Source organism: Dromiciops gliroides, chromosome 4, assembly GCF_019393635.1.
Source record: "Dromiciops gliroides isolate mDroGli1 chromosome 4, mDroGli1.pri, whole genome shotgun sequence".
Lineage (NCBI taxonomy): Eukaryota > Metazoa > Chordata > Mammalia > Microbiotheria > Microbiotheriidae > Dromiciops > Dromiciops gliroides.
The window spans coordinates 130,470,182-130,496,037 of NC_057864.1; the positions used below are offsets into that span (position 1 = coordinate 130,470,182).

Below are 25,856 nucleotides of genomic sequence, written 5' to 3' on the forward strand. Positions count from 1 at the left end.
ACAACCATGAATAATTTACCCTGCAAGACTGAGTACAAGGGGCACCTAGGTGGTGCAATGGTTAGAGCACCGGCCCTGGAGTCAGGAGTACCTGAGTTCAAATCCAGCCTCAGACACTTAACACTTACTAGCTATGTGACCCTGGGCAAGTCACTTAACCCCAATTGCCTTACTAAAAAAAAAAAAAAAAAGACTGAGTACAATCCCACGGGGGAAAAAATGAATGAATAGGCATTTATGAAGCATTTACCATATACAAAGTAGATAATAAAGAAGGGCATCAAAAGGAAAGAAAGAAAATTTAAGAATCAATGATTAAATAAGGGCAAGAAGAAGACAGATTAGCCTCCTATGACTAAAATGGTCAACTAAGAGGTTGCATTTCTAGGCATAAATGTCAAGTAGATCAAAATAGAAAACTCCTATATATTTCTAAATATAAGCACTATCAGTATGCTATCTGTAGTACTAAAGAAGTGGAAACAAAGCAAGTGCCTGGGGGGAGTGGGGGGAAGAGCCAAGATGGCAGAGAAAAGCCAGTGACTTGCCTGAGCTCTCCCCAAGACCCCTCCAAATACCTTAAAATAATGCCATAAGACGATTCCTGGAGCAGCAGAACACACAAAAGGATGGGGTGAAATAATTTTCCAGCCAAAAACAACTTAGAAGGTCGACATGAAAGGTCTGTTGTACCGGGGTAAGAGTGGAGCACATCCCACAGCAGGCTGTGCCAGCACAGATCCAACCCAAGCTCAGACCCAGCCCCAGCAAACCCGGAGCAGGTCTCTGGACCTTTTGAATAAGCGGCAGCAGCAAATGCTTCTGGAACTCAGCCCACAGATGGTAAGGGGATTGAAAAATTGGCCAGAAGGAGATTACAGGGGTCTCCTTGCTAGCACTGAGGCAGGACTCTGTTGTTTTGCCCACACGTGGTTCCAGGTCACAGTCCAGGGTGGGGGTCCCAGGTGGGGATGAAGCACAAGCACACAAGAGCTTGCAGCCACAGTAGAGTTCATAGTTTCAGGACAGAAGAGCAGGCCTGTGGCTGCTTATAGACCTGAGCACAGGCCAGGAGAGTAGTAAATATACCTCTCCTTAAATCATAATACTTTGGAAGAACTAAGGGCTTACAAATTCCTACAAGTATCTCAGGGAACAGCGCTCAGTGCCCCTGAAGCTTGGGACAGTGCGCTCTCAACCCTGGAAGCAGTTCCCCACTTTAAAAAACAGTTAAAAGTCAAAAAATAGGCTGAGAAAATGAGAAAACAGAAAAAAATGCTGACCCTAGAAAGTTTCTACGGTGACAAGGAAGATCAAAATACACCCTCAGAAGAAGATAACAAAGTCAAAGATCCTACATCCAAAGCTTCCAAGAAAAATTTGAATTGGTCTCAGGCCATAGAAGCACTTAAAAAGGACTCTAAAAATAAAGTAAGAGAGGTAGAGGAAAAAATGGAAAGAGAAATTAGAACGATGCAAGAAAATCATGAAAAAAGTCAACAGCTTGGTAAAGGAGACACAAAAAAATACTGGGGAACAGACTGGGGAAGGGCAGCTAGGTGGTGCAGTGGATAAAGCACCGGCCCCGGATTCAGGACCACCTGAGTTCAAATCTGGCCTCAGACACTTGACACTTACTAGCTGTGTGACCTTGGGCAAGTCACTTAACCCCCAGTGCCCTGCAAAAAAAAAAAAAACAAAACCATCAATGTGAAAAACAGACTGGGGGCAGCTAGGTGGCACAGTGGATAGAGCACTGGCCCTGGATTCAGAAGGACCTGAGTTCAAATCTGGCCTCAGGCACTTGACACTTACTAGCTGGCATGTCACTTAACTCCAATTGCCTCAACCCAAAAAAACAAAAACAAAAACAAAAACAAAAACAAAAACAAAACAAAAAAAGCAGGCTGGGCCAAATGGTAAAAGAGGTACAAAAAGCCAATGGGGAAAAGAATGCCTTGAAAAGCCAAATTGGCCATATGGAAAAGAAGGTAAAAAAGCTCTCTGAAGAAAATAACTCCTTAAAAATTAGGATCAAGCAAATGGAAGCTAATGACTTTATGCAAAATCAAGACACAATAAAGCAAAACCAAAAGAATGAAAAAATAGAAGGTAATGTGAAATATCTTATTAGAAAAACAACTGACTTGGAAAATAGAGCCAGGAGAAATAATTTGAAAATTACTGGAATACCTGAAATCTGTGATCAAAAAAAGAGCCTAGACATCATCTTCCAAGAAATTGTCAGGGAAAATTTCCCTGATATTCTAGAACCATTCGGTAAAATAGAAATTGAAAGAATCCACCGATCACCACCTGAAACAGATCCCAAAATGAAAATTTCCAGGAATATTATAGCCAAGTTCCAAAGTTCTCAGATCGAGGAGAAAATATTGCAAGCAGCCAAAAAGAAACAATTCAAGTATTGTAAAGCCACAGTCAAGATAACAGCTTCTACATTAAAGGATTGGAGGGCTTGGAATATATTCCAGAGGGCAAAGGAATTGGGATTGCAACCAAGAATCATCTACCCAGCAAAACTGAGTACAATCCTTCAGGGGAAAAAATGGGAAATGAAAGAGAGGACTTTCAGGCATACTTGATGAAAAGACCTGAGCTGAATAGAAAATTTGACTCTCAAATATAAGACCCTAGAGAAGCATAAAATGGTAAACAGGAAAAAGAAATCATAAGGGATACTAAAAGGTTAAACTGTTCACATTCCTACATGTGAGGATGATACTTGTAACTCATAAGAACTTTCTCATTATTAGGGCAGCTGGGTGGAGTATATTTAAACAGAGGGCATAATAAGTGTGAGTTGAATATGAAGGGATATCTTTTAAAAAATAAAATTAAGGGATGAGAGGAATGCAGTAGGAGAAAGGGAAAGGGAGAGGTGGAATGGAGTAAAGTATCTCATGTAAAAGAAACAAGAAAAAACTTATCCAGTAGAGGTTAAGATGGGGGAAAGTGCTGGGGAGTTAGTGAACCTTATTCTCATGAGAATTGGTTCAAAGAGGAAATAACATATACACTCAATTGGGTATAGTAATCTATCTTACCCTGCAGGAAAGTAGGAAGGAAAAGGGATAAGGGGAGAGGGGTGAAAGAAGGGAGGGCAGATTGGGAGGGGGCAGTCAGAAGCAAAACACTTTTGAGGAGGGACAGGGTGAAAAAAGCTAGAAAAATAGAGTAAATGTCATGGGGAGGGAATAGGATGGAGGGAAATACAGTTAGCAATAGTAACTGTGAAAAAAATTTGAAGCAAGTTTGTCTGGAAGGCCTTATTTCTCAAACACATAGAGAACTGAGTCAAATTTTTAAAAATAAGTGTCATTCCCCAATTGATTGATGACTAAAAGATATGAAGTTTTCAGATGAAATAATCATAGCCATATGGGGAAAAAAAATGCTCCAACTCACTATTGCTTGGAGAGATGCAGGTCAAAACAATTCTGGGGTACTACCCCATACCTAGTGGATTGGATAATAGGATAGCAGAGGAAAATGACAAATGTTGTAGGGGATATGGGGAAAATAAGATATCAATGCACACTTGGTGAAAGTGTAAACTGAATTTTAGACAAATCAGAAATTTTACACTCATCAGAAAAGGCTCAAGACCTTAAACTCATAAGAGCTGCCTCAAGGAGGGACTAACAGACACACCCAACTGGGTGGAGTAATCTATTTAATCTGGGCAGTAAATGAACCTAACACTCATCAGAATTGGCTCAAAGACCTCAATCTCCTTAGAATTGGCTCAAGGAGTGAATAATGTACATATTCAATTGGGTGGAGTAATCTCTCTAACCCTGCAGGAAAATAGGAGGGGAAGGGGATAAAGAGAGAGGGGCAAAAGAAGGAAGGGCAGAGTGGGGGAGGGGACAGACAGAAGCAAATCCCTTTTGAAGAGTGATAGGATGAAAGAAGATGGATAATAGAATAAGTATCATGAAGAAGGGAATAGGATGAAAGGGAAAGTTAACAATAGTAATCATGAAAAAGAGAAAAGGGGGAAAAATTGTACAAAAAATATTTATAGCCACTCTTGGTGGAGGCTAAGAATTGAGAATCAAAGGAATGTCCATCAAATGATGGAAAAAGCTGTGCTATATGATTGTAGTGGAATGGTCTTGTGCTACAGGAAATAACAAACAGGATGATCCCCAAAAAACCTGGAAAGACTAATGAACATCAATGTATAGTGAAGTGAGCAGATCTCACTTCAGAGCCCCATGCTTTGTGCCTATCTCCCCATGAGAAGTCCAAGGATTTCTTTCATGGTTTCCCTCCCCCCCCTTCCCTTGCCCCTAAATAAACTACCACCTTATTCTAACTAAAAAAGAAAAGAAAAGAAAGTGTAAACCAACTCAAACATTCTGTAGAGCAATTTAGAAATATGGCCAAAGGACTATAAAATCATGCGTACTCTTTGACCTGGTAATACCACTACTAGTTTGGTATCCAAAAAGAGATTTTTATCTCTTGGTTTTTACCAAAAAGTTGAATCTAAAACTGAGGAGATGCCCATCAATTTGGGAATGGCTGAACAAACTGTGGGATGAGATTATGATGGAACATTATTGTGCTATAAAAAATGATGAGCAATATGCTATCAGAAAAACCTGGATTTACATGAACTGATACAAAGTGAAATGTACTGCATACAAAGTAACAGCAATATTGTAAGATGATCAGCTGTGAATGACAGCTATTTTCAGCAATACAATGATCCAAGACAACTCTGAAGAACTTATGAAAAATGCAGTCCATCTCCAGAGAAAGAAGTGATGGTGTCTGAATGTAGATTGAAAGATAATTTTTTTAGTTCCTTTTTCTTAAATAACAAGTGCCTAATAATTGTGGAATGGCTAAATAAATTGTGATACATAAATGTAAGAGAATATTACTAAACATATATGAACTGATGCAAAGTGAAGTAAATAGAACAATGAAGTGTTAGTGTTTAAAAAAGATTTTGAAAGTCAAATGAAAGCTCTGGAAGAATGATATGAAAAGAGAATTAACAGCTTGGTAAAAGAGTTCAAAAATTTATGAAAGAAAATAACTCCTTTAAATAAAAATTGGCTAAATGAAAACTAATAACTCTATGAGACAGCAATAATAAAATACAATCAAAAGACTGAAATAACAGAAGAAAATGTAAAATATCTCATAGGAAAAACGAATAACATGGATAACAGATTGAAAAGAGATAATATAAGAGTCATCAGACTACCTGAAAGACATGAAAGAGAACCTAGACATGATATTACAAAAAATCATAAAAGAAAACTGCCCAGATCTCTTAGAATCAGAAGGCAAAGTAGAAACTGAAAGAATCTGCTTAGTCGGCTCCAGAAAGAGATGCCAAAATGAAAACACTGAGGAATATTACAACCAGAATCCAGAGCTACTACATCATAGAAACCGGTAGCCCAGTCAACAAACTACTATCACAGTCCATACACGAACAGAAACAGAGAACAATTCATACAATGACAATATTGTAAAGACAATTTTGAAAGACTTAATAATGTTGACCAATGTATGACAACCAAGATACCAAATGTTATTCACTTTCCCCAATTCCAAAAAACGCCAATCACCTCCTTTTATTGGTAAAAGGCAGAGTAAGAATGAGCTGTGTGTGTGTGTGTGTGTGTATAGCATCTTATACCAGATTTCACTTTATAGTGAAAATGGACATATAGTCTGCATATAAAAGATCACATAACAAATAAATTAGAAGATAATAAGATCAGATACCTTTCATGGCTTTGCCTACTGGGAACAATTGAAAACATTCAAGATCTAAACAAGAGATGGAGGAAATCAGTCCACAAGTATTTATTATGTGTCTACTATGTTTCAGACACTGATTTAAATTCTGTGGATACAAAGAAAGGCAAAAGATAGTCCCTGCTCTCATATATGTAAACTAGATAATAAAAGGCAGGCAGTATCATTAAGGTAGATCAGACAAGGAATCTTGTAGAAGGTGGGATTTTTGTAGGGACTTGAAGGAAGCCACGGAAATTAAAATGAGGAAGAAGAGCATTCCAAACATTAGGGACAGTCAGCAAAAATTCCTAGTCAGGACATTGAGTATCTTATGCATGGAACAACAAAGGGAGCCGCTGTCACTGTATTGAAGAGCATGCTGGGCTTTGGAGGAGGAAAGGAGACTGGAAAGGGAGGCAGTGGCCAGGTTATGAAAAACTTTAAAAAACAAACCAAAATCTTAGAAGTGAAAGGAATCCACTAAAAGTTTACTGAGTGAGAGCAATGGAGTGACAAGGTCAGACATGTACTTTAGAAGATCCCTTTGACAGGAGAGTGAAGGATGGAATGGAGTAGGGAAAAACCTGTAACAGGTAGTCCAGCCAGCAAACTACTCTCACAGTCCATACATGAACTGATAATGGCCTGAAATTGAGTGCTGGAAAGAAGGGGATATAAACAAGAAATGTTACAAAGACAGAATCAAGAGACTTTGACAATAGATTGGATATAGAGGGTGAAAGTGAAGAATTAAGAATGTCCTATGGGATGGTAGTGCCCTTGACAACAAGAAAGATAGGAAGAAGCTTTGGGAGAAAGATAATGAATTCATTTTTGTATGTCTTGAGTTTAAGATGTCTATGGGACATCCAGTTCTAAATGACTAATAGGCAGTTGGATATATTAGTCTGGAGGTAAAGAGATCACAGATAAGAGAATCATCAGCATAGAGATGATGTGTTCCAAGAGAGCTGATGAGATAACCAAGGGAAATACTATAGAATAAGAAGAAGAGAAGGTTCAGGAAAGAAATTTGAAAGATTCCCAGTTAGTAGGCATGACCTTAATGAAAATCCAGAAATGGAAACACACAAGAAACAGTCAGATAGGTATGAGGAGAACTAGGATAGAGTAGTGTCCTGAAAACCTAGAAAGAAAAGAGTATCAAAAGGGGGACAGCTGATAGTGTCAAAGGCTGCAGAGAGGTCCAGAATGACAACTGAGAAAATGTCATTAGATTTAGCAATTAAGAGATCTTTGGTTAACTCTGGAAAGAACAAAGAGAGGGGTGAAAAGGGGAAGTAGCAGCACTGATTGCATATGTCTTTCTTAAGGACTTAAGCCACAAAAAAAGGAAAAGAGATACAGGACAATAGCTAGTGGGGACAGAAAGGTTAAGAGAGGGTTTTCTGAGAATGCATGAGATGTTATTAAGAGTGGGTACAGCTTTCCCGTACCCCCAAGATGGCAGTGCAGATCTCCAAGAAGAGGAAGTTTGTTACTGATGGCATCTTCAAAGTCGAACTAAATGAGTTTCTCACCTGGGATGAAGATGGCTATTCTGGGGTGGAGGTACAAGTTACCCCAACCAGGACAGAAGTCATCATCTTGGCTACCAGGACTCAGAATGTCCTTGGGAAGAAGGGTTGCCAGATTCATAAACTGACAGCTGTAGTGCAAAAAAGGTTTGGCTTCCCTGAAGGCAGTGAAGAGCTGTATGCAGAGAAGATGGCCACCAGAGCTCTCTGTGCTATTGCTCAGGCTGAGTCCCTGCGTTACAAACTCCTGGGAGGCCCTGCTGTGCATAGAGCCTGCTATGGTGTCCTCCGCTTCATTATGGAGAGTGGAACAAAGGGATGTGAGGTGGTGGTGTCTGGTAAACTCAGAGGCCAGAGGGCCAAGTCCATAAAGTTTGTGGATGGTCTGATGATCCACAGTGGAGACCCCATCAACTACTATGTTGACACAGCTGTGTGCCATATCCTCCTCAGACAGGGTGTATTGGGAATTAAAGTCAAAATCATGTTGCCCTGGGACCCAAGTGGCAAGATTGGCCTCAAGAAGCCCCTGCCTAACCATGTGAGCATCGTAGAGCCCAAGAATGAGATTCTTCCTACCACGCCCATCTCAGAGCAGAAGAGTAGGAAGGCAGAGCAACCCACTATGTCCCAGCCAGTGCCCACTGCATAACAGGACTCTGTCACATCTGGAATGGTCTGCCCAAAGCTCTTCTGTAAAGATCTTTAATAAGATCTTTTTCATACACACACACACATATGCAAAGGGAAGAAGTGAGTATAGAAGAAATAGAAAATTAGTATGATCAAAAGAAAAGGTTTCCAGAGGTAATGAGATAAAGGACATGGTTTCTGATAAGAAGAACTATCTCAGGGGGCAGCTAGGTGGCACAGTGGATAAAACACTGGCCCTGGATTCAGGATGACCTGAGTTCAAATCCGGCCTCACACACTTCACACTTACTAGCTGTGTAACCTTGGGCAGTCACTTAACCTTCATTGCCAAGAAGAAGAAAGAAGAAAGAAGGAAGAAGAAGAACTACTATCTCACCATCTAAAACTAAAGTTTTAATTGAAGGGTAAATAATGACAGAGTGTCATAGGAGGCAGTTCAGCAAGATTTGAATCAGAAATATCTGCACTGTGATCCCAATTCAGACATTTATAGTGAGGCTCTCTCATTTTCATCTTCCTTATAAATTACATGAGAATTGTATAGCACCTACCTTCCATGGTTCTGAAGAGAATCAAATAATATAATATGTGGAAAGCACTTTGCAACACTTAAAGTGCCATGTACATGTTAAGTGTGATTAACAATAATTATTAGAATAAATTTTGCATTAATTTTTTTATTCTGAATTTAAATGCCAGATTAAATAAGCATTTCCTTACATAGAAAATAAAAAGATGATTGTACACGAAACTGCAGTCCTCTATTGTATAGTTTTCTTTCTATTTAAAATTATATTATTTATATAATAAATTCAACATGTAATTTTCAAAGATGTCCTGCTAGTCTACTATTCTTTCTGGTCTTTTTTATTTCCATTCACTACTGTGCATTTTTTAAAATATCCTTTTATTGTTTTTGGCTACTTTATTCCTAATTACCCTCTCTGACTGCCCCCTCAATTCGGGAGTTTCAGGGGAGGCCAAAAATTGAATTCAATTAACATTTATTAAACACCTACTATATGCCAGGCACTGTGCTAAGCACCAGGGATACAACAAGAGGCAAAATACAATCTCTGCCCTCAGGAAGTTCACAATCTAATTAGAATTACTGAAACAAACAGACACAGACATAAATGCACAGACAAGCAAAATAAATCTCCACATTGGCTATGTCCAAAGATCTTATGCCTTGTTCTACATCTGAGTCCATGACCTTTTTGTCAGGAGATGGATACGTGCTTTAATATCCTTTCTCTATAATCATGATCGATCACTCAGCATTGTCAAGTATTTTAAAGTTGCTTTACTTTACACTGTCTGTTGAATAAACTGTTTTCTTGGTTTTGCTCCCTTCTCCCTGTATTATTTCATACCAGTCTTTCCAGGTTTTTCCAGAACCATTCAGTTCATTATTTCTAATATTCCATTAAAGTGGTATAACAATTTCTTATTAGTAGTAGTAATAATAACTAACATTTATGTAGCACTTTAAGGTTTGTAAAGCATTTTACAAATATTACCTCATTTTATCCTCAACAACAACCCTGCGAGGAGGGTGTTATTATTATCCACATTTTTAAATTGAGGAAACTAAGGCAGACAGAGGTTAAGTGACTTGGCCAGGGTCACAAAGGCATTAAGCATCTAAGGCTAAATTTGAACTCAGGTTTTTCTGACTAGGCCCAACACCTGACTGCACTGTCTAGCTGCCCATACTAAACAATGCCTTATTCAGTTATTGTCCCATTGCTGGGTATCTCCTTTCCAGTTACTTGCCACTACGAAAAGCACTGCTCTCAATATTTTTTTAACAAATTGTCACTTTCCTCTGCCTTTAATCTCTTTGGGATGTAAACCTACCTGAGTGGTACCTCAGAGCAGATGTAGAGTTTAGGAACTTTGGGAACACAGTTCCAAACTGTTTTCCAGAACAAGAGGACTAATTCACAGCTCCATCTACAACCATCTATTAGTATGCCTGTCTTCCTACATTCTCTCCAACAACTGTCATTTTCTCTTTTGATTATGAGCTCAGAGGAAGGATATAAGATGAGGGTTAGGGATGAGAAATGAATAACTTGTAACAATCAATACTAGGAATATAAGAGAGAACTGGTAAGAAATTAATAAAGTAAATACTATCTCATACTAACAGGCCAATTGGTAGTAGATAACATAAAATTGTATAAGTCTGGTCAGGATGGTCTCATGACTTCCTCTAGCAACATCAGGCAGCTAAAAAGAAGTGACTAAGTATGGTGGTGAAATATACTTTTGTATTGTACACTATCAGACAGGTGAGTAATAAGCAAAAAAACAAAAAACAAAACAAAACAAAAAAAACCACCCCACAATAAATACAGCTGCAAAGGGTCCAGAGGTAAAATACAGAGTAAATCACTTAAATGGTAGTACATTTTTTTAAATTTTTGAATAGAATTTTATTTTCCAAAATATATGTAAAAACAAAATTTTAACATCTATTTTTTAAAAACTTTGTGTTCCAATTTCTCTTCCTCCCTCCATTGCCACCCCCCACCCACAAGAACTCAAGCAATTCAAAATAAGTTATATATGAGTAGTCATGGGAAAATTCTCATATTAGCTAGTTGTGAGAGAAAACAGTCAAAATTGGCTCAAAGAAGGACTAACATACATACTCAAGTAGGTATAGTAATATATTTTTGCCCTGGGGAAGGGGAGAGAGAAAAGGGGAGGGGGGAAGAAGGGAAGGGCAGATTGGGGAGAGAGCAGTAAAAAGCAAAACACTTTCAAGGAAGATGAAGATGTTCTGCATCACTGCACCAGTATGACATATTGAATTGCTCGATCTCATAGGTAGTACATTTTAAATCAAAATTCTAGTATAAAAAAAAGTGGAAAAAAATTTTAGTAGAGGTAAATATTGTTTTTTCCTATTTTATAATCCCCCTTCTTTATTTAAAAAGTTATCATCTTTAAAAAACCTTCTAAAATAGTATATAAAGATTCAGATATTTGGAATCTTACCTCTGCTCTTTTCAGCATTTCCCATTTATTCAGGATTTTCATGGCAAATACTTTATCAGCATTTTTTAGTTTTACAACAGCCACCTAGAAAAAAAGATAAAGGATGGACTTTAAAAAAATGAAAATGCATAATTGTAAATGACAGCTATTCTCAGCAATACAATGATCCAAGACAATCCCAAAGGAATGGTGACAAAAAATACTATCCACCTCCAGAGAAAGAACTGATAATGTCAGAATGCAGACCAAAGCATACCATTTTTCACTTTCTTTTTTGTTTAAATTTTCTTCTAAAAAATTACTAATATGGAAATATTTTAGATGATTGCATACATATAACCCATACCAAATTGCTTAATGTCTCAGGGAGGGAGTAGGGAAGTGAAAAAGGGATAGAATTTGGGACTCAAAATTAAAGAAAAAAAATGTCAAATTGTTTTTACATATAAATGGGAAAAATAAAATTTTTTTAAATACATCAAAATATATACTTTTGGCAAACATTACTTTACTTGTATTTTTCAGTAAATAAGTAGAATACCACTAAACTTTTCATTTTGTAGTGAAACTAGAATCTTATATTTCTGACAGTCAGAAGAGTATAATGCTAGAATATATTAGCCAGTGGCTAATAATTGGAAATATTTTCTGAGGGGAAAGGTACTGAATTTGGAATGTGGGCATTAATGAAAGTATCTCTTCTAGGTTTACTGATATTTTACATTTACATCAAGTAACTTTTATTGCAACCTGGGCTTCAACCAAAATTTACAATATTAAAAAATTAAGTATGAACCTAAATAGTAATAAATTTATTGGAAATATCAGTAGTCAAAATAAACATGTTTAATGAAGATGATATTTTTTCACTTGAAAACTGGAAAAGTTCCAGTTTTTCACATCCTACAAAAAATGGTCAGTTTTCAGTTGGCTATCAAAGCATAGGCTTTCCTTTCAGAATAAAAACTGTAATTTAACTAGATACCTCAAATTTACTATAAACTTGAAAAATAGCACCTTTAAATGGCAAGATTTAAACCAGCCTCTCTCCTGCTACACACTCATCAACCTACCCAAACTTGAAACAAATATACACAGAATTATGCAAACATTTACATTCATATATGAATGAGTGAGAATATAGGGAACAGAACACTAGAATTTGAAGACCCAAATTTGGGTTCAAGCTCTTGAAAGATATGAGCCAAATAATAATAATTTAACCTATATGTAAAAATGACAATATTAACACCTGTACTACAAGATTCTTATAAGGATGTGATCAAGAAAGGACTTTGTAAATCTTAGAGCCTTAACACCATTATCATGATCAAGTATTAACTATTAAGCCTACCTCAGCGACAGACATACAATGCGTCCTTTGGTAAATAAATCATTTGTCTTCTGAGACCCTCAATAAAATGTCAAAGTTAAAATAGTCACCTCTGAGATCCTTTCTAGCACTTAAAATTCTATCACTGCATATACCATATGTGTTTTCTAAGACTTGAGAATACATATTTTCTCTCTACACATACACACAGTGTTTTAGAGGAGCAGCTAAGCAGACCTACTTCATTAGCAGCCAGGTCACTTGATGATGGATTATTTGGTAATAGGAACACATAAATAAAGAAAAATAACAAAATGGATATCAAGGCTGTGCAGCCAACTTACTGCTTCTTCATTAATAGCAGAAGGGGGAGAAGGTGATAAGAATGACAGTTACTAAATTATTAGAGAACATATATAAACTTTAACTTAGTTCTATGTACAGTCAACATGAGATCTTTGCTTAAGGACTAAAGAATGGAAATAATATTGGAGAAACTAAATAAAATCAATCTTGACTCTTGTTATAAATGATATTGAGAAAAGAAAGGAAGTTGAAACTATACGGCATTTTGGCTGGCAACAGTTGGTAGAGTGGGGCTTACTGTGCATTTGAGAGCAATAAGAAATAACATTTCATGAATATTTAGTCATCTTGTACTAGAGTGCTCCTGAGTAGATGCAAAAAGCCTACTATGAAAATAACTGAAGCTTTACAGCCAATCAACAAGAATTTATTAAACAACTGTTTGCAAGGCACTGTATTAGGTAAATACAAGTTCAAAGAATTAAGCAATTCTTTTCCCCTACATATTCTAGTGAGCAAGAAAACAAGTATATACATAAGTATATGTAGAATAAGTACAAATTATTACATAAAATAGTTTGGAAGTGGGGATACTAAAGTAATTTGAGGAATGGGGGAGGATCAGGAAAGACTCCATGTAGAATGTGACACTTAAGCTGTCTTTTAAGGAAAAGAAGGATTCTGTGAAGCAAAGTTGAGAATGGAGTGATATCCAGGCACAGAGGACTACTACTGAAAAGGATGGAGAGGGTAAACTGAACGTTGGGTGTGAAGAACAGAAAGAAGACCAATTTAGTTGTTACAGAGTTAGGACAAGAAGTAATGATCAGTGAAGTTAGAAAATTACGATGGAACCAAGCTCTGAAAAGTTTATGCATCAACATCTATTGGAGAGGATAAAGGAGAGAAATTCTATGAAAAATCCATTAAGACCTTCCAAATTAAGTCAACGTATACCTTATAATCAGTGACTTCAATGCAAAGGTGATATGGAGATGGCAAGAATTAAGTTGGAAAATATGTATCAGGGAGGGGTTGAAGAGTTGTAGCAAACCTAGACAACTTATGCCTATACAATGACATTTATTAAAAGAAAAGATTTGGTAGGACATCATAAATATCAAATATAATTATCACAAGTAAAACTGATTAAATTTTAAAGGAATGTAAACTCATTCCTGCAGTGAGAACAATTCCTAAATCATTTATCTGTGTAAAGTTATATATACCAACTTATTGAAGCTAAGATCAAAACTGATACAAAGATATACAAATGAGTTATTGATAACCAAAAATAAGCTGTGGACAGAAGGCCACAATGACTATAATAATTTCATATATAACTTTAACCACTATAAGTCAATTACCATTGATCACATTTTTAAAAAATAAAAAACATAATTATATCCTAAGTATAAAAATGCATTTGACAAAATATAACATTTATTCTTAAAAAATCTAAAGCATGGGCATATAAAAGCATTTTCTTTATATGTACATGTGTGTGCACACACACATACATATATACCACATATATTTCTATGGATACACATATTCCCCACATACCTACTCCTGCAAAAATCTGAAAAAGAACCAAAATGAATAATGATTTTAAAAATCAAATGAAAAAATACATTAAGTGCCTTGAACCACCTGAAAACTGCACTAAGAATCAACCAGAAGCCCAAGGGCTATGTTGAAAAGGAAAACAACAGAACTGTCAGTGGTAGAAAAGGCCAAAATGGCAGAAGCCACCCAATAAATCCAGAAACACTTATAGTTTGCAAGGCTACCAGATTAGTAAAAACAGAGAACTCCACCAAGAAAGTGTCAGGGGTGGACAGAAACCCAGTGTGAACCTCTGAAGCCAATGAGATGGCAGAAACAAGCTGGGGAGCAATAGCACTCAGCTCAGTTTACCTCAAGCCCAGAAGCTCCAAAGACTAGTGTTCTATACTAAAATACCATAAGCCTTGAAGATACAGTATTCTGAAATGTCAAGATTTTTAGGGTGGGGGAAGGGACAAAAGAATATAATCTATTAGTGCTCTTAGTGTGGAGAGTTAATAATTCCCCAAAAGTTCAGGAGGGTGTAGAGTCTGACGCTGGCACTAAATCCCAATTAAGGACCTAATGCTGAAAAGATGAATAAAAAGACGACACCAACCTCTAAAGAATAACTATAGATGCAAAAATGCCCCCAAATCAAACCTAAACAACTGCGCGCAAGGATTCAAAGGGATGCATTTTCCACAATGAATATACCTAAACGAAATTAAGGAATGGATTTGTTAAATAGAATAAAAGCTCTTGAGTTAAGACCTGTAAGAAAAATAACTTAGAAAAGAAAGTACACCGACATGAACTCTGATCTAGCAGCACTCGTCTTTTGACTATTCCCCAAACAAGACCTTCTATGTCTTGGTTCTGATCATTTTCTCTGACTGTCTCCCAAGCCTGGAAGACTCTCCCTCCTCTATTCCAGCTGCTGACCTCTTTGGCTTCCTTTAAGTCCCAATTAAAATACCATCTTCTACAGGATGCCTTCCCTAACCCCTCTTAATTCTAGTGACTTCTATCCACTATTTTTCTTCTTATTTATCCTGTGTATGGATGGATGAATAGATGGATGGATGGATGTGTGTATAAGTGATAAAAAGGTATGCAAAAAGTTGCAAGACAGTATATATAATACATATATTTGTATATATGTGTATGCATATTTGTTTGTTTTCTCGTGTTGTCTCCCCCATGAGACAGAAAGGAGCTCCTTAAGGATAGGGACTGTCTTTGGCCCCTTTTTGTATCCCTAACACTTAGCACAGGACCTGGCACAAAGTAGGTACTTAATAAATGTTTATTGATTGATTACTCAAGAAATACATTCTGTGAAAATCAGAATAAGTCAAAATGAAATCAATGTCTGCATGAGATAAAAAGAAATACTGGAATAAAATTAAGTCGGGGGGGAGGGGAAAAGAAGAAAATATTATGTAATTCAAATTAAAATTTAAAATTACCTGGAAAACAGGTAAAAGAGGAATTATTTTATAATCATCAGATTCTCTGAAAACCATGATCAAAAGAAAAACCAAGATACCATATTTCAAGAAATCATAAATGAAAACAGCTCAGATCTATTAGAATCAGAGAGTGAATGACTCCACCAATAATTTCCTGAAAGAAACTCCAAAATGAAACTCCCTACAACATGGCCAAAATCCAGAGCTTTCAGATCAAAGAAAAAAAAAATGTATGCAGCCAAAAATTACAAATCACTATTCTATACTGTTCTTTTTTAAAGCACATAATAAATTCAAAATATTACACCCGAAACAGTTCCTGCCCTCAAGGTGCTTATATTGTTTTAATGGTAACAATATGTACATAAATAACTATAAACAAAATAAATGCAAAGGAAATGGAGGGGAGGGGGAGTGCATTCATAGCTCAGGGGGCCAGAAAAGACTTCCTGTAGAAGGTAATACTTTTATAGAGTTTTGAAGGGAGGTAGAGATGAAGTAAAAGCGCATCCCAGGAATGAGGGGCAACAACTGCAAAGACACAGAGACAAGAGATGGCAGTACTATGTGAGGAATATCAAGAAATGCCCACTGGGTTACACCAGGGAGTATGAGAAAGGGAATAATGAAAGGTAGATTAGATCCAGGTTATTACGGTCTTTAAAAGTTAAACAGAGGAATGGATCCTACCATTCAGGAGAGCAATTTGGAACCATGCCCAAAGGACTATAGTGGCACAGTGGATAAAGCACTGGCCCTGGATTCAGGAGGACCTGAGTTTAAGTACGACCTCAGACACTTGACACTTAATAGCTGTGTGACCCTGGGGGGCAAGTCACTTAACCCTCATTGCCCTGCAAAAAAAAAAGAAGAAGAAGAAGAAAAAGAACTGTGCATACCCTTTGATCCAGCAATACCACTGCTAGGTTTATATCCCAAAGACATCCCCAAAAAGAGAAAAAAAAAACCTATTTGTACAAAAATATTTATAGCAAGCAGCTCTTTTTGTGGTGGTGAAGAATTGGAAATCAAAGGAATGCCCAACAATTGGGGAATGGCTAAACAAGCAGTGGTATATGATGGTGATGGAATATTATTGACAAGCAGAATAATCTCAGAAAGGCCTGGAAAGACTTGTATAAACTGATGGATAGTGAAGTGGGAAGAATCAAGAGAATGTTGCACAGTGACAGCAATATTGTTTGATGAAGAACTGTGAATGACTTAACTAGTTTCAGCAATACAATGATCAAAGACAATCCCAAAAGACTATTGATACAACATACTATCCACCTCCAAAGAAAGAATTGCTATTGATTGAACACAGACTGAAGCATGCTATTTTTCACTCTTTCATTTTTTTCTTTTATTCAAGTTTTCTTATACAAAATGACTAACATAGTAACGTTTTAAGTAATTGCACAACCTATGTCTGATTGCTTACTGCCTCAGGGAGGGAGGGATAGAATTTGGAACTCAAAATTTTAAATAAAAATGTTTATTATTAATTTTTTTTAAGTTAGAGTTCCCCTCTCTGAATTAGATAAATCTAACCAGAAAATACACAATAAGTAAACAAGCTGGGTCCAGAATAAAATAAGAAAAAAATGGGCTGGACTGATAACAATAAATTGCAGAGTTGCTTTACTATCCCCAATTTTTTTTTCCTGAAATGAAAGTTCTTCTTTTTTAATACCAATATTTTACAAAAGATATAGTATGACTATAAGCAATAGATCTACTTTCCATCAAATGGCAAAGATGACAATATATGAAATGACAAATGTTGGAGGGGCTGCTAAAAAATAGATACATCAATGCACCATTAATTGAGCTGTGAAAAGGTCCAACTTTTCTAGAAAGCAATTTAGAATTATGCACAAAAAGTTACTAAACAATGAAAGTCCCAGGTATACCATTGCTAGGCCTACAACCAAAAGACAATAAAGAAGAAAAGGTTGTAAATGTACACCAATATTTATTGTAGCTCTTTTTGTGACTGGAAAGCAAGGCCTTGGCAGTCTATCAGTTGGGAAGTAGCTGAACAAATTGTGCTGTATGAATGTAATGGAATATGATTGTACTGTAAGAAATGAGGGAAAAGACTATTTCATAGAGAAATGGAAATACTGTGTGAAATGTATGAACTGATAAAGAGTGAAATGATTAGGACATCTTAAACATAATAAACAATTCAGAAAGATTACATAAATCTGATCGACTAAGTGATCACCAAGATTCCAGAGAAGACTGCCAAAAAAAGAATACTGCCCACCTCATGACAGGAGAATAAATTAATATGCAGAATAAGAAAGGCATTTTTCTGGATGTAGCCATGATAGGAATTTGTTTTATTTGTCTGTGTGTATGTGATTCAGGAGTTCTGTATTTCTTTCTTTTTACCTTTTATTTTGTGGATAGGGGAAGGTGGAAGGAATTTAAAAACAATGCTTGATTGTCAATTAGTTTTTCCTGTACTGTTTTTTCCTCTCCTTAAGTATGTGTTACAAAGAATTATTTGCTTCATAGGAGACAGTATATTAAAATATATTTAAAATTAAAATAATGCAAAAAGCAAAAGATATTAATAAAATTACATTTAAAATGACAAGAAATAAAACCCTGCAGTCTCTAGAGTTAAAATTAAATTTCAAATAGAAAGCAATGTAGAGGCACCCAAAAGGTATGAATAGGCTGCAACACACAGTAAATAAAGAACTACAAAGAATTAATGAATATAATCAACCAAATGTCTGATTTTTTTTAAAAAGGGAGAGTCATATGGTGTGGGTTGAGGATAACCAGTGGATAGTTCATATATATAGGATATACCAAAAGTTTTAGCACAGTTTAAAGCTATTACAGTTTAAAATTACAATAGGAATTGTAGGACTCCCTGTATTTCATGTTATAAAGAAATAACAAGTAATGAATCTACTACTTTAGGTGGACTCCCTGAGACAAACTTTAAGGAATACATATGAATCACAGTCACAATGAATGAGAGAAATAGATGGGTAATGCTCTGTCACTTTGAAGGAAACACCTGCATCAGATGGGATCACAGATCCATTTGAGTAGCTAAGTGAATTTCAAGAAATAAATTGTATGGCAACTTTTTTTCCCCCAACTCCACTTCGAATGATGGCAATCAATTGTTAAATCAAAACTAAAGATGATATAGTGATGAACTTCATTTAAATTCCTTTATGTCAAAACCAGAATGATTTCTAAGCTCCTTTCCCTCTTCGGTGAAATTCTCTTAGGGCTTCATTTTCTCACAGCTGTGCTCCTGCCTTTCCAGATTTCAGCCTCATACCTCAGCTGCACTCAAACACCCCTGTGTATTTTTCACCCCAGAATATCTCCCCTATGTTGGTTCCTTTCTCCTGTTGGTCAGTTCCTCCTGGGTTCTCCATTTACAGCTCCTTTTTATACTTTGTCCTCCCAATAGATTCCAAGTTCCTTAAGGGTAGAAACTGTTACGTTTTGCAAATGTTTGTGCTTATTACAGTGCCTGGCGTATAGTAAGCACTTAATAAATGCTTCTTGTCTTCTCATAAACCTTCATCACGAAAACACAATATAATAAAAATTAAACACAAAGATTAAGTATTGGACTTTTTACAAATGTAAACAAACTGAATCTACCAATTCTTCATTAAGTTAACTATTCCAAAAGAGAAGACTAAACCCAATCTTAGAAAATCGTAGAAAAACACTGAATAAGCCATAAATGAACTCCCCCACCAAAAAAATCCTGAGAACGGATGTATTTACGAGCAAATTCTATCAACACTTAAAGAACAAAAAAATTCCAATATTATATAAACTATCTAAAAAATAGGGGGAAAAGGAGTACCAAATTCCTTCTGTAATACAAATATGGTCTTTAAAACTAGCGAGTCTAAACAAAGAAAAAACTATAAATAAATATCTTTAATATTAATGCAAAAATTGTAAGTAAAATATTAAGTAGATTATAGCAACATCAAAGATTACATACTATGACCAAGTGAACATAATTTACCATATTAATAATAAAAATCAATTATATCAATATGTGCAGAAAAGGCTTTTGACAAGATACAATACCTATTCCTACAGAAATTATTAGAAAACACAGGAAGATATATCCTTAATATGATAAGCAGCATACCTCTTGTTCTTTAAATGCTGATAGAATTTGCTTGTAAATACATTTGTTCTCAGGATTTTTTTGGTGGGGGGAGTTCATTTATGGCTTATTCAATTTGTTTTTCTGCATTTGAATTTAGGCCTTTCTGACCTTGGGCCCAGGGCTCAATCCACAGTCACCTAGCTCCCTACTAGGCAAATAGGGGTTAAGGTCTTGCCCACAGCCTGACACCTAGTAAATATTTGATGCCAAGTTTGGACTCAGGTCTTCCTGACTCCTGGCCCTGCACTCTATCCAATGAGCAATCTAACTGCCCCATCAACATTTTACAGTTGAGGAAACTAAAGCAGACAAAACTTAAGTGATCTGCCAAGGATATCACATCTAATAATTTTTTGATGATGTAGCTAAACTCAAGTCTTCCTGTGCCAGGCCCAACATTCTATCCAGTGGGCCACCTTGCTACATTTAACAAGCAGAGGCTTACAGACACACTCAGGACTTAAATAAACATAACTACAAAGTATTCTTTACAGAAATAAAGAGATATTAATTACTTAAGACTGGGCCACACAAATATAATAAAATTGGCACTACCTAATTTAAATGACAAATAAGTGATATTATAATCAAACTTCCAAGGAGTTACTTTATAGAACTATACAAAATAATAAAATTCACATGAAAGAAAAGAATAAAGAATCTGAAGGGAAATAACAGGGAGAAAAATGAAGGGAGCCAAGCACAACCAGACCCCAAGCTATACTACTAAAAAAGGAATGATCATTAAAACTGTTTGGTTAAAAACAGAAAAGTCAATTATGTAAAAGATTAGTAAACAAGACCATATACAAGTGAACATAATAGCATAATACTTGACAATGATGATGAAAACGATAACTAGCATTTTTATAGTTTCAAAATTTTCTAAATTCTATATTATCTCATTCAATTCCCAATAAACCCAAGTCCACCAACTACTACGGTAAGGATTCCCCTTTTTGATCAAAAACTGCCAGGAAAACTAAAAAGAAAAATGGTTGAAATTAGCTTTAGGTCAAAATTGTATACCATGTATCACAATAACTCCAAGTGTATATGATCTAAATTTTTTTTTTAATTGAGTACAGGGGAAGGAGCTGCTTTTCAAAACTATGACTAAGTAAAGGAATTCTTAACTAAACAAGGGATCATAAAAGATAAAATGGGCAACTTTATACAAAATTTCAGAGCTTTTGCATAAGCAAAATAAATATGCTTCAAACTGGAAAAGAAACAATCAGGAAGAATCTTCACAGCAAATTTCTCTGAAAAGGTCTATGATCCATGTTATATAAAGCATTAATGCTAGTACATAAGAAGATTCATTTCCCAATAAATAAGTGATAAATAAGTAATCAAAATATAAAAACAAAATTCTCAAATGAAGAAATACAAGATATCAACAACCATATGAAAAATGTTTCAACTCACTAATAATAAAAGTAATTCAAAGTAAAACAATTATGAAGTTCCATTTCAATCCCCACAGATTGGAAAAGATAACAAAAGAGAAAAAGAACAATTGTTGGAAGGGGAATAAGAATACAGGGACACTAATACACTGGTAGAGCTCTGAATTGGTTCAACTATTCCAGAAAACAATTTGTAACTCTACCCAAAAGTCATTAAATCTACATAACCTTTGACCCCCAATAACTATCAAAAATGTAAGCCAACAGAGTCAAGGACTGAGAGAAAGGACTTCTATGTACAACAATATTTATAGCAGCAGTTTCTGTTGTAACATTGAACTGGAGACAAACTAGGTGCCCATCGATTAGGGAATGGCTAAATAAATTGTGTTATATAAATGTAATGAAATATTTCCACACTCTAAGAAACAATTAATATTGTAGATTCAGAGAAAGCTGGGAAGACTTGTATGACAGATTGAAATGATCAGAAACAATATAACAATTCACTCAACCATAATAATAATGTGAGAGGAAAAAACTATGAAAGATGTCAGAATTCTGACCAAAACAGCAATCAGTCATGACTTCATCATGAGTGATGAGGAAAAACATCTCCCACCATTTGGCAGGGAGATAATAGACTAAACATTATAGATTCAATGATATATACATTCTCAGGCAAGGCCAATATGCTAATTTGTTTTGCTTGTTTACACCTAGTCATAAAGGAGGATTTGTAGTTCAAATTAGTGAGTAACAATAGCGGTAAAAAAAGCATCCCAAAAAACCCTTTGTGTACAAAAAAATACAAAAAGATCAGAAGGGGATACAATCAATCAACAAGAATTACTTGCTTACTGTTTCTAGGTACTGTCCTAAGTACTGGGAATACAAAGAAAAGGGAAACACAAAAACAATCCTTATACTCAAATAACTTACATAATAATGGGGGAGAAAGAAAATAACTAAGATCATTCCTTTCTTTCAGGTTCTCAAGTCTATTAGCATATTATTTTGCAAAGTAATCAGATCAGTTTAAAATTTTTATTTTGCTCTTACTGCAATCTTTCCTTTTTCATTCTAATGGATAATTTGGATTTATGCTCTAAAAAAATAACAGGCTAGGTGCAGCTGGGTGGCACAGTGGATAGTGCACCAGCCCTGGATTCAGAAGGACCCGAGTTCAAATCCGGCCTCAGATACTTAACACTTACTAGCTGTGTGACCCTGGGCAAGTCACTTTACCCCAATTGCCTCACCAAAAAAAAAAAAATTTTTTTTTAAATAACAGGCTATTGATTTCTAGACTTTTCCCAAAAACAGCTCTTATATTTATCTATCATTTCAGTAATTTTTTTGGTTCCATTATATTGATCTCTAATCCAGGTTATTCCTCTCCTATTTTCAGTTGATTTGTTGTTTTCTTGGCATTAATTTTTTTTTTTACATGTACTCAATTTCCCTTTATGGGGCAACCCCCATTCTAGTTCTTCTGCCTGCCCTTTAAGATGCCTCCCTTTACACTGCAATACATACTGAATGTGCATACTTGTTTGCATTATGCTTTCCCCAAATTGAGCTCCTTGAAGACAAGACACATTTTTTCCTTTCTTTGTGTCTCCAGCTCTTAGCAAAGTACCAGGCACAGAATAGAAGATTAATAAAAAAGTGTGTTAACTAAATTACTTTAGGAGTTGATGACAAAAAAAAGTTAAGAATTCCTGCTCTAAGAATTCTCAAATTTGGTTAGCAACTTTTATCATCCTTTTAAAAAATACTTAATATCTTCACTTGGCAAGTTTTGTATTGCTTACCACCTCAGAAAGCGGAGAGGGGAGGGAGGGAAAGAGGGAGAAAAACGAACTCAAAACGATAAATAAAAATGTTTATTATTGTAGCAGCACTGTATTGAAAAGTTAGCACTGACTTGGGCTTGAATTCATCTTTAGAAATCGACTAACTGTTGAGCCTGAACAAATCACTTAACTTTTCTAAAACTTAGTTTCCTAATTTGTAAAATGGAAATGTTAAAAATAACTACTTCAAAATGTTGTTGAGGATCAAAGAAGATAATGTATATAAAGTTCTCTGCAAACTTTTAAATGCCATAAAAGGTCAAGTATTAATATTATTGGTATTATTACTGCTTCTGTGTATTTAGGGAGTTTTCTATTATATTATCTACACTGGCTATTTTCTTAATTACTTCTTTTTCTTATAATTCCTTTTTTTTTAAAGTGAGGCAATTGGGGTTAAGTGACTTGCCCAGTATAATTCCCTTTTAATCTTTTGCTAATTTCCACATTAATTTTCCTTTCTTTAGGACTTTCTATTTAGTCTTGTGCTTTCTTCAGTATTGCTAATTCTTACTTATTTTCACTGAATGTATAATTCACTTCACCTGAAGAAGTCTCTAGGGATATCTTGTGTTTTTATTTTTCCCAACTCTGTTGTTTTCTGATACTCTAGCTGATATAGTTGCACCACAGTATTTCTAATTATATCAGCACTTTGCTCATTTTTTATTGTAATTGACTTTTTTGGGTATAGTTTTTAGTCATTTCTTTTCTCTTTGCTGTTGTTGATTTTTGTTTGCTGATTTTCCTAGGTTATATGAGGAGTTATCTTGAATCCTTTAACAGACCACAATTTTTTCATGACAACAAATTAAAATATCCCTCATCAGAAATCTCACGACTAACTATTGTCACTGTAAGTCTATACTGAATGATTAAGAGAAAAAGGAAAAAGAAACCTAAAAATCTTGGGAATAGTAGAAACAATGGAGATATAGTTCTTCTCACCATACCAAGTGAAATTATGGTGAGATGTGAAAGGTCACATAGACTCTATAAAATATCTAAAACTTGAAATGCTGGTGAGCTAAACAAACTGCTAAACGAAGAGCTAAACAAATCCATAATCAAATAGGTCAAGCTTTACAACTGACTGATAAGGAAGCCCTGCCTCAAATTATCAAAAGGAAGACATTTTTAAAATACAATTTAATGGATTAATAATGGCAATGCTTGTTCTCAATTATATTCCTGGGAGACATTAATTACTGTAACCAAGCCCAGTAACCTCACCTGAGCATATTCTTTTCAGAAATATGCATCCTATGTACTACAAAGAAAAGTGGCGTATTCCGTGATCAGTAATTACCACAGGATGAATCAAGACTCTGTTTGAGGGGGCAGCTAGGTGGCGCAGTGGATAAAGCACCAGCCCTGGATTCAGGAGTACCTGAGTTCAAATGTGGCCTCAGACACTTGACACTTACTAATTGTGTGATCCTGAGCAAGTCACTTAACCCCCATTGCCCCGCAAAACAAAATAAAACAAAAAAAGACTCCTAAAAAGGACAAATTCACTGTTTTCAAACATAGCAGTATATCTGACTTTTGGCAGCTAGCTGTTTTATTGGATAGAGTCAGAATTTGGGGTCAAGAAGACTCAAGTTCAACTCTAATCTCTGGCACTTACTAGCTTTAATATCGTAAGCAAATAACCTCTCTCAGACTTTGACATAGCCAACACCCTCTTTTCCCTGATACTCTCTTCTCTCTTGGTTTTCATGTCATTGCTCTCTCCTGCTCCTGCTCCGACTTGTCTGGTCACTCCTAAGTCTCTTTTGTTGGATGTTCACCCACATCATGCTCAAATTTAATTTAACTGAAAATTTCAGCCACTGTCTCCAATTTTGGTATCTGGGCACAACAAGGACACATCTACATGACAGCCCTGCAAATAATGGAACATATATCTATGATGTTTTATATTTTACTAGCTAAGGCTGGCCATTTCCTACATCTGGTTCTCAAACAGAATATTCATGAGACCAACTCTTTACCATACTGGTTACTCAGTATTGGAAGGAAGGTGGTGTCGTCAAAAGTATGCCACACTTGGAAGCCACAGAACCTGAAGTTCAGATCCTGCCTGTGACACTTATACCTTATATGACCTTTGACTCTCAGTTTCCTCATCTGTTAAATGAGAAGGTTGTACTACATGCTATATGAATCAGGATCATAAAACTGAAGCTTTTTTGTGTTCTCCACAAGATATAGCATTCAAGACAAAATAATATTTCAAATGTAGCATAAAAGGACTACCACCCGGGGGCAGCTAGGTGGCGCAGTGGATAGAGCACCAGCCCTGGATTCAGGAGTACCTGAGTTCAAATCCAACCTCAGACACTTGACACTTACTAGTTGTGTGACCATGGGCAAGTCACTTAACCCCCAATGCCCTAAAAAAACAAAAAAACAAAAACAAAAAACAAAACAAAAAAAAGGACTACCACCCAGTCCCAGTCCTTGATCCTACATTTCTCAATGCAACCTAAGACCAAATTTTCTATTTTACCTGCCAGATCACACTGCTGGTCCATAAGAGCCCCAGATTATCTAACAGGTAAACTGCTTCTAGCCATGCTTCATCATAGAGCTGTGACACATTTTTTTTTAACCAAAGTATTAGGGTTTACATTTATCCCTTCAAACTAACTTTTCACATATCAAACAAAAATCTAGCCCATTGAAATATTTTTTTTTAATTTTGCCATGCAAAATGTTAGCAATCCGCCCCCAGCTTTGTATC

At 35.8% G+C, this 25,856-nt stretch overlaps 2 protein-coding genes across 26 annotated transcripts in view; one reads left to right on the top strand and one right to left on the bottom strand.

The window, feature by feature from the left end:
* The window catches only part of CDC42BPA (CDC42 binding protein kinase alpha), a 351,215-nt gene that overhangs the window by 230,856 nt on the left and 94,503 nt on the right, over positions 1-25,856 (bottom strand). For all 25 annotated transcript variants that reach the window (XR_006356412.1, XM_044004678.1, XM_044004682.1 and 22 more), the window contains one exon: positions 10,995-11,078. Coding sequence is in view for 24 of the 25 variants with exons in the window: in XM_044004678.1 (XP_043860613.1) it covers positions 10,995-11,078 (84 nt within the window). In the remaining variant the exon portion in view is untranslated. The remainder of the gene's footprint in view (positions 1-10,994; positions 11,079-25,856) is intronic.
* On the top strand, positions 7,255-7,980 carry LOC122755824 (40S ribosomal protein S3-like). The gene has a single exon (XM_044004692.1). The coding sequence runs from the start codon at positions 7,255-7,257 to the stop codon at positions 7,978-7,980; it is 726 nt and encodes a 241-aa protein (XP_043860627.1).

Bases quoted from the DNA above. Each gene is read 5' to 3' on its own strand.
- LOC122755824 (XM_044004692.1), top strand. From the start codon at position 7,255: ATGGCAGTGCAGATCTCCAAGAAGAGGAAGTTTGTTACTGATGGCATC.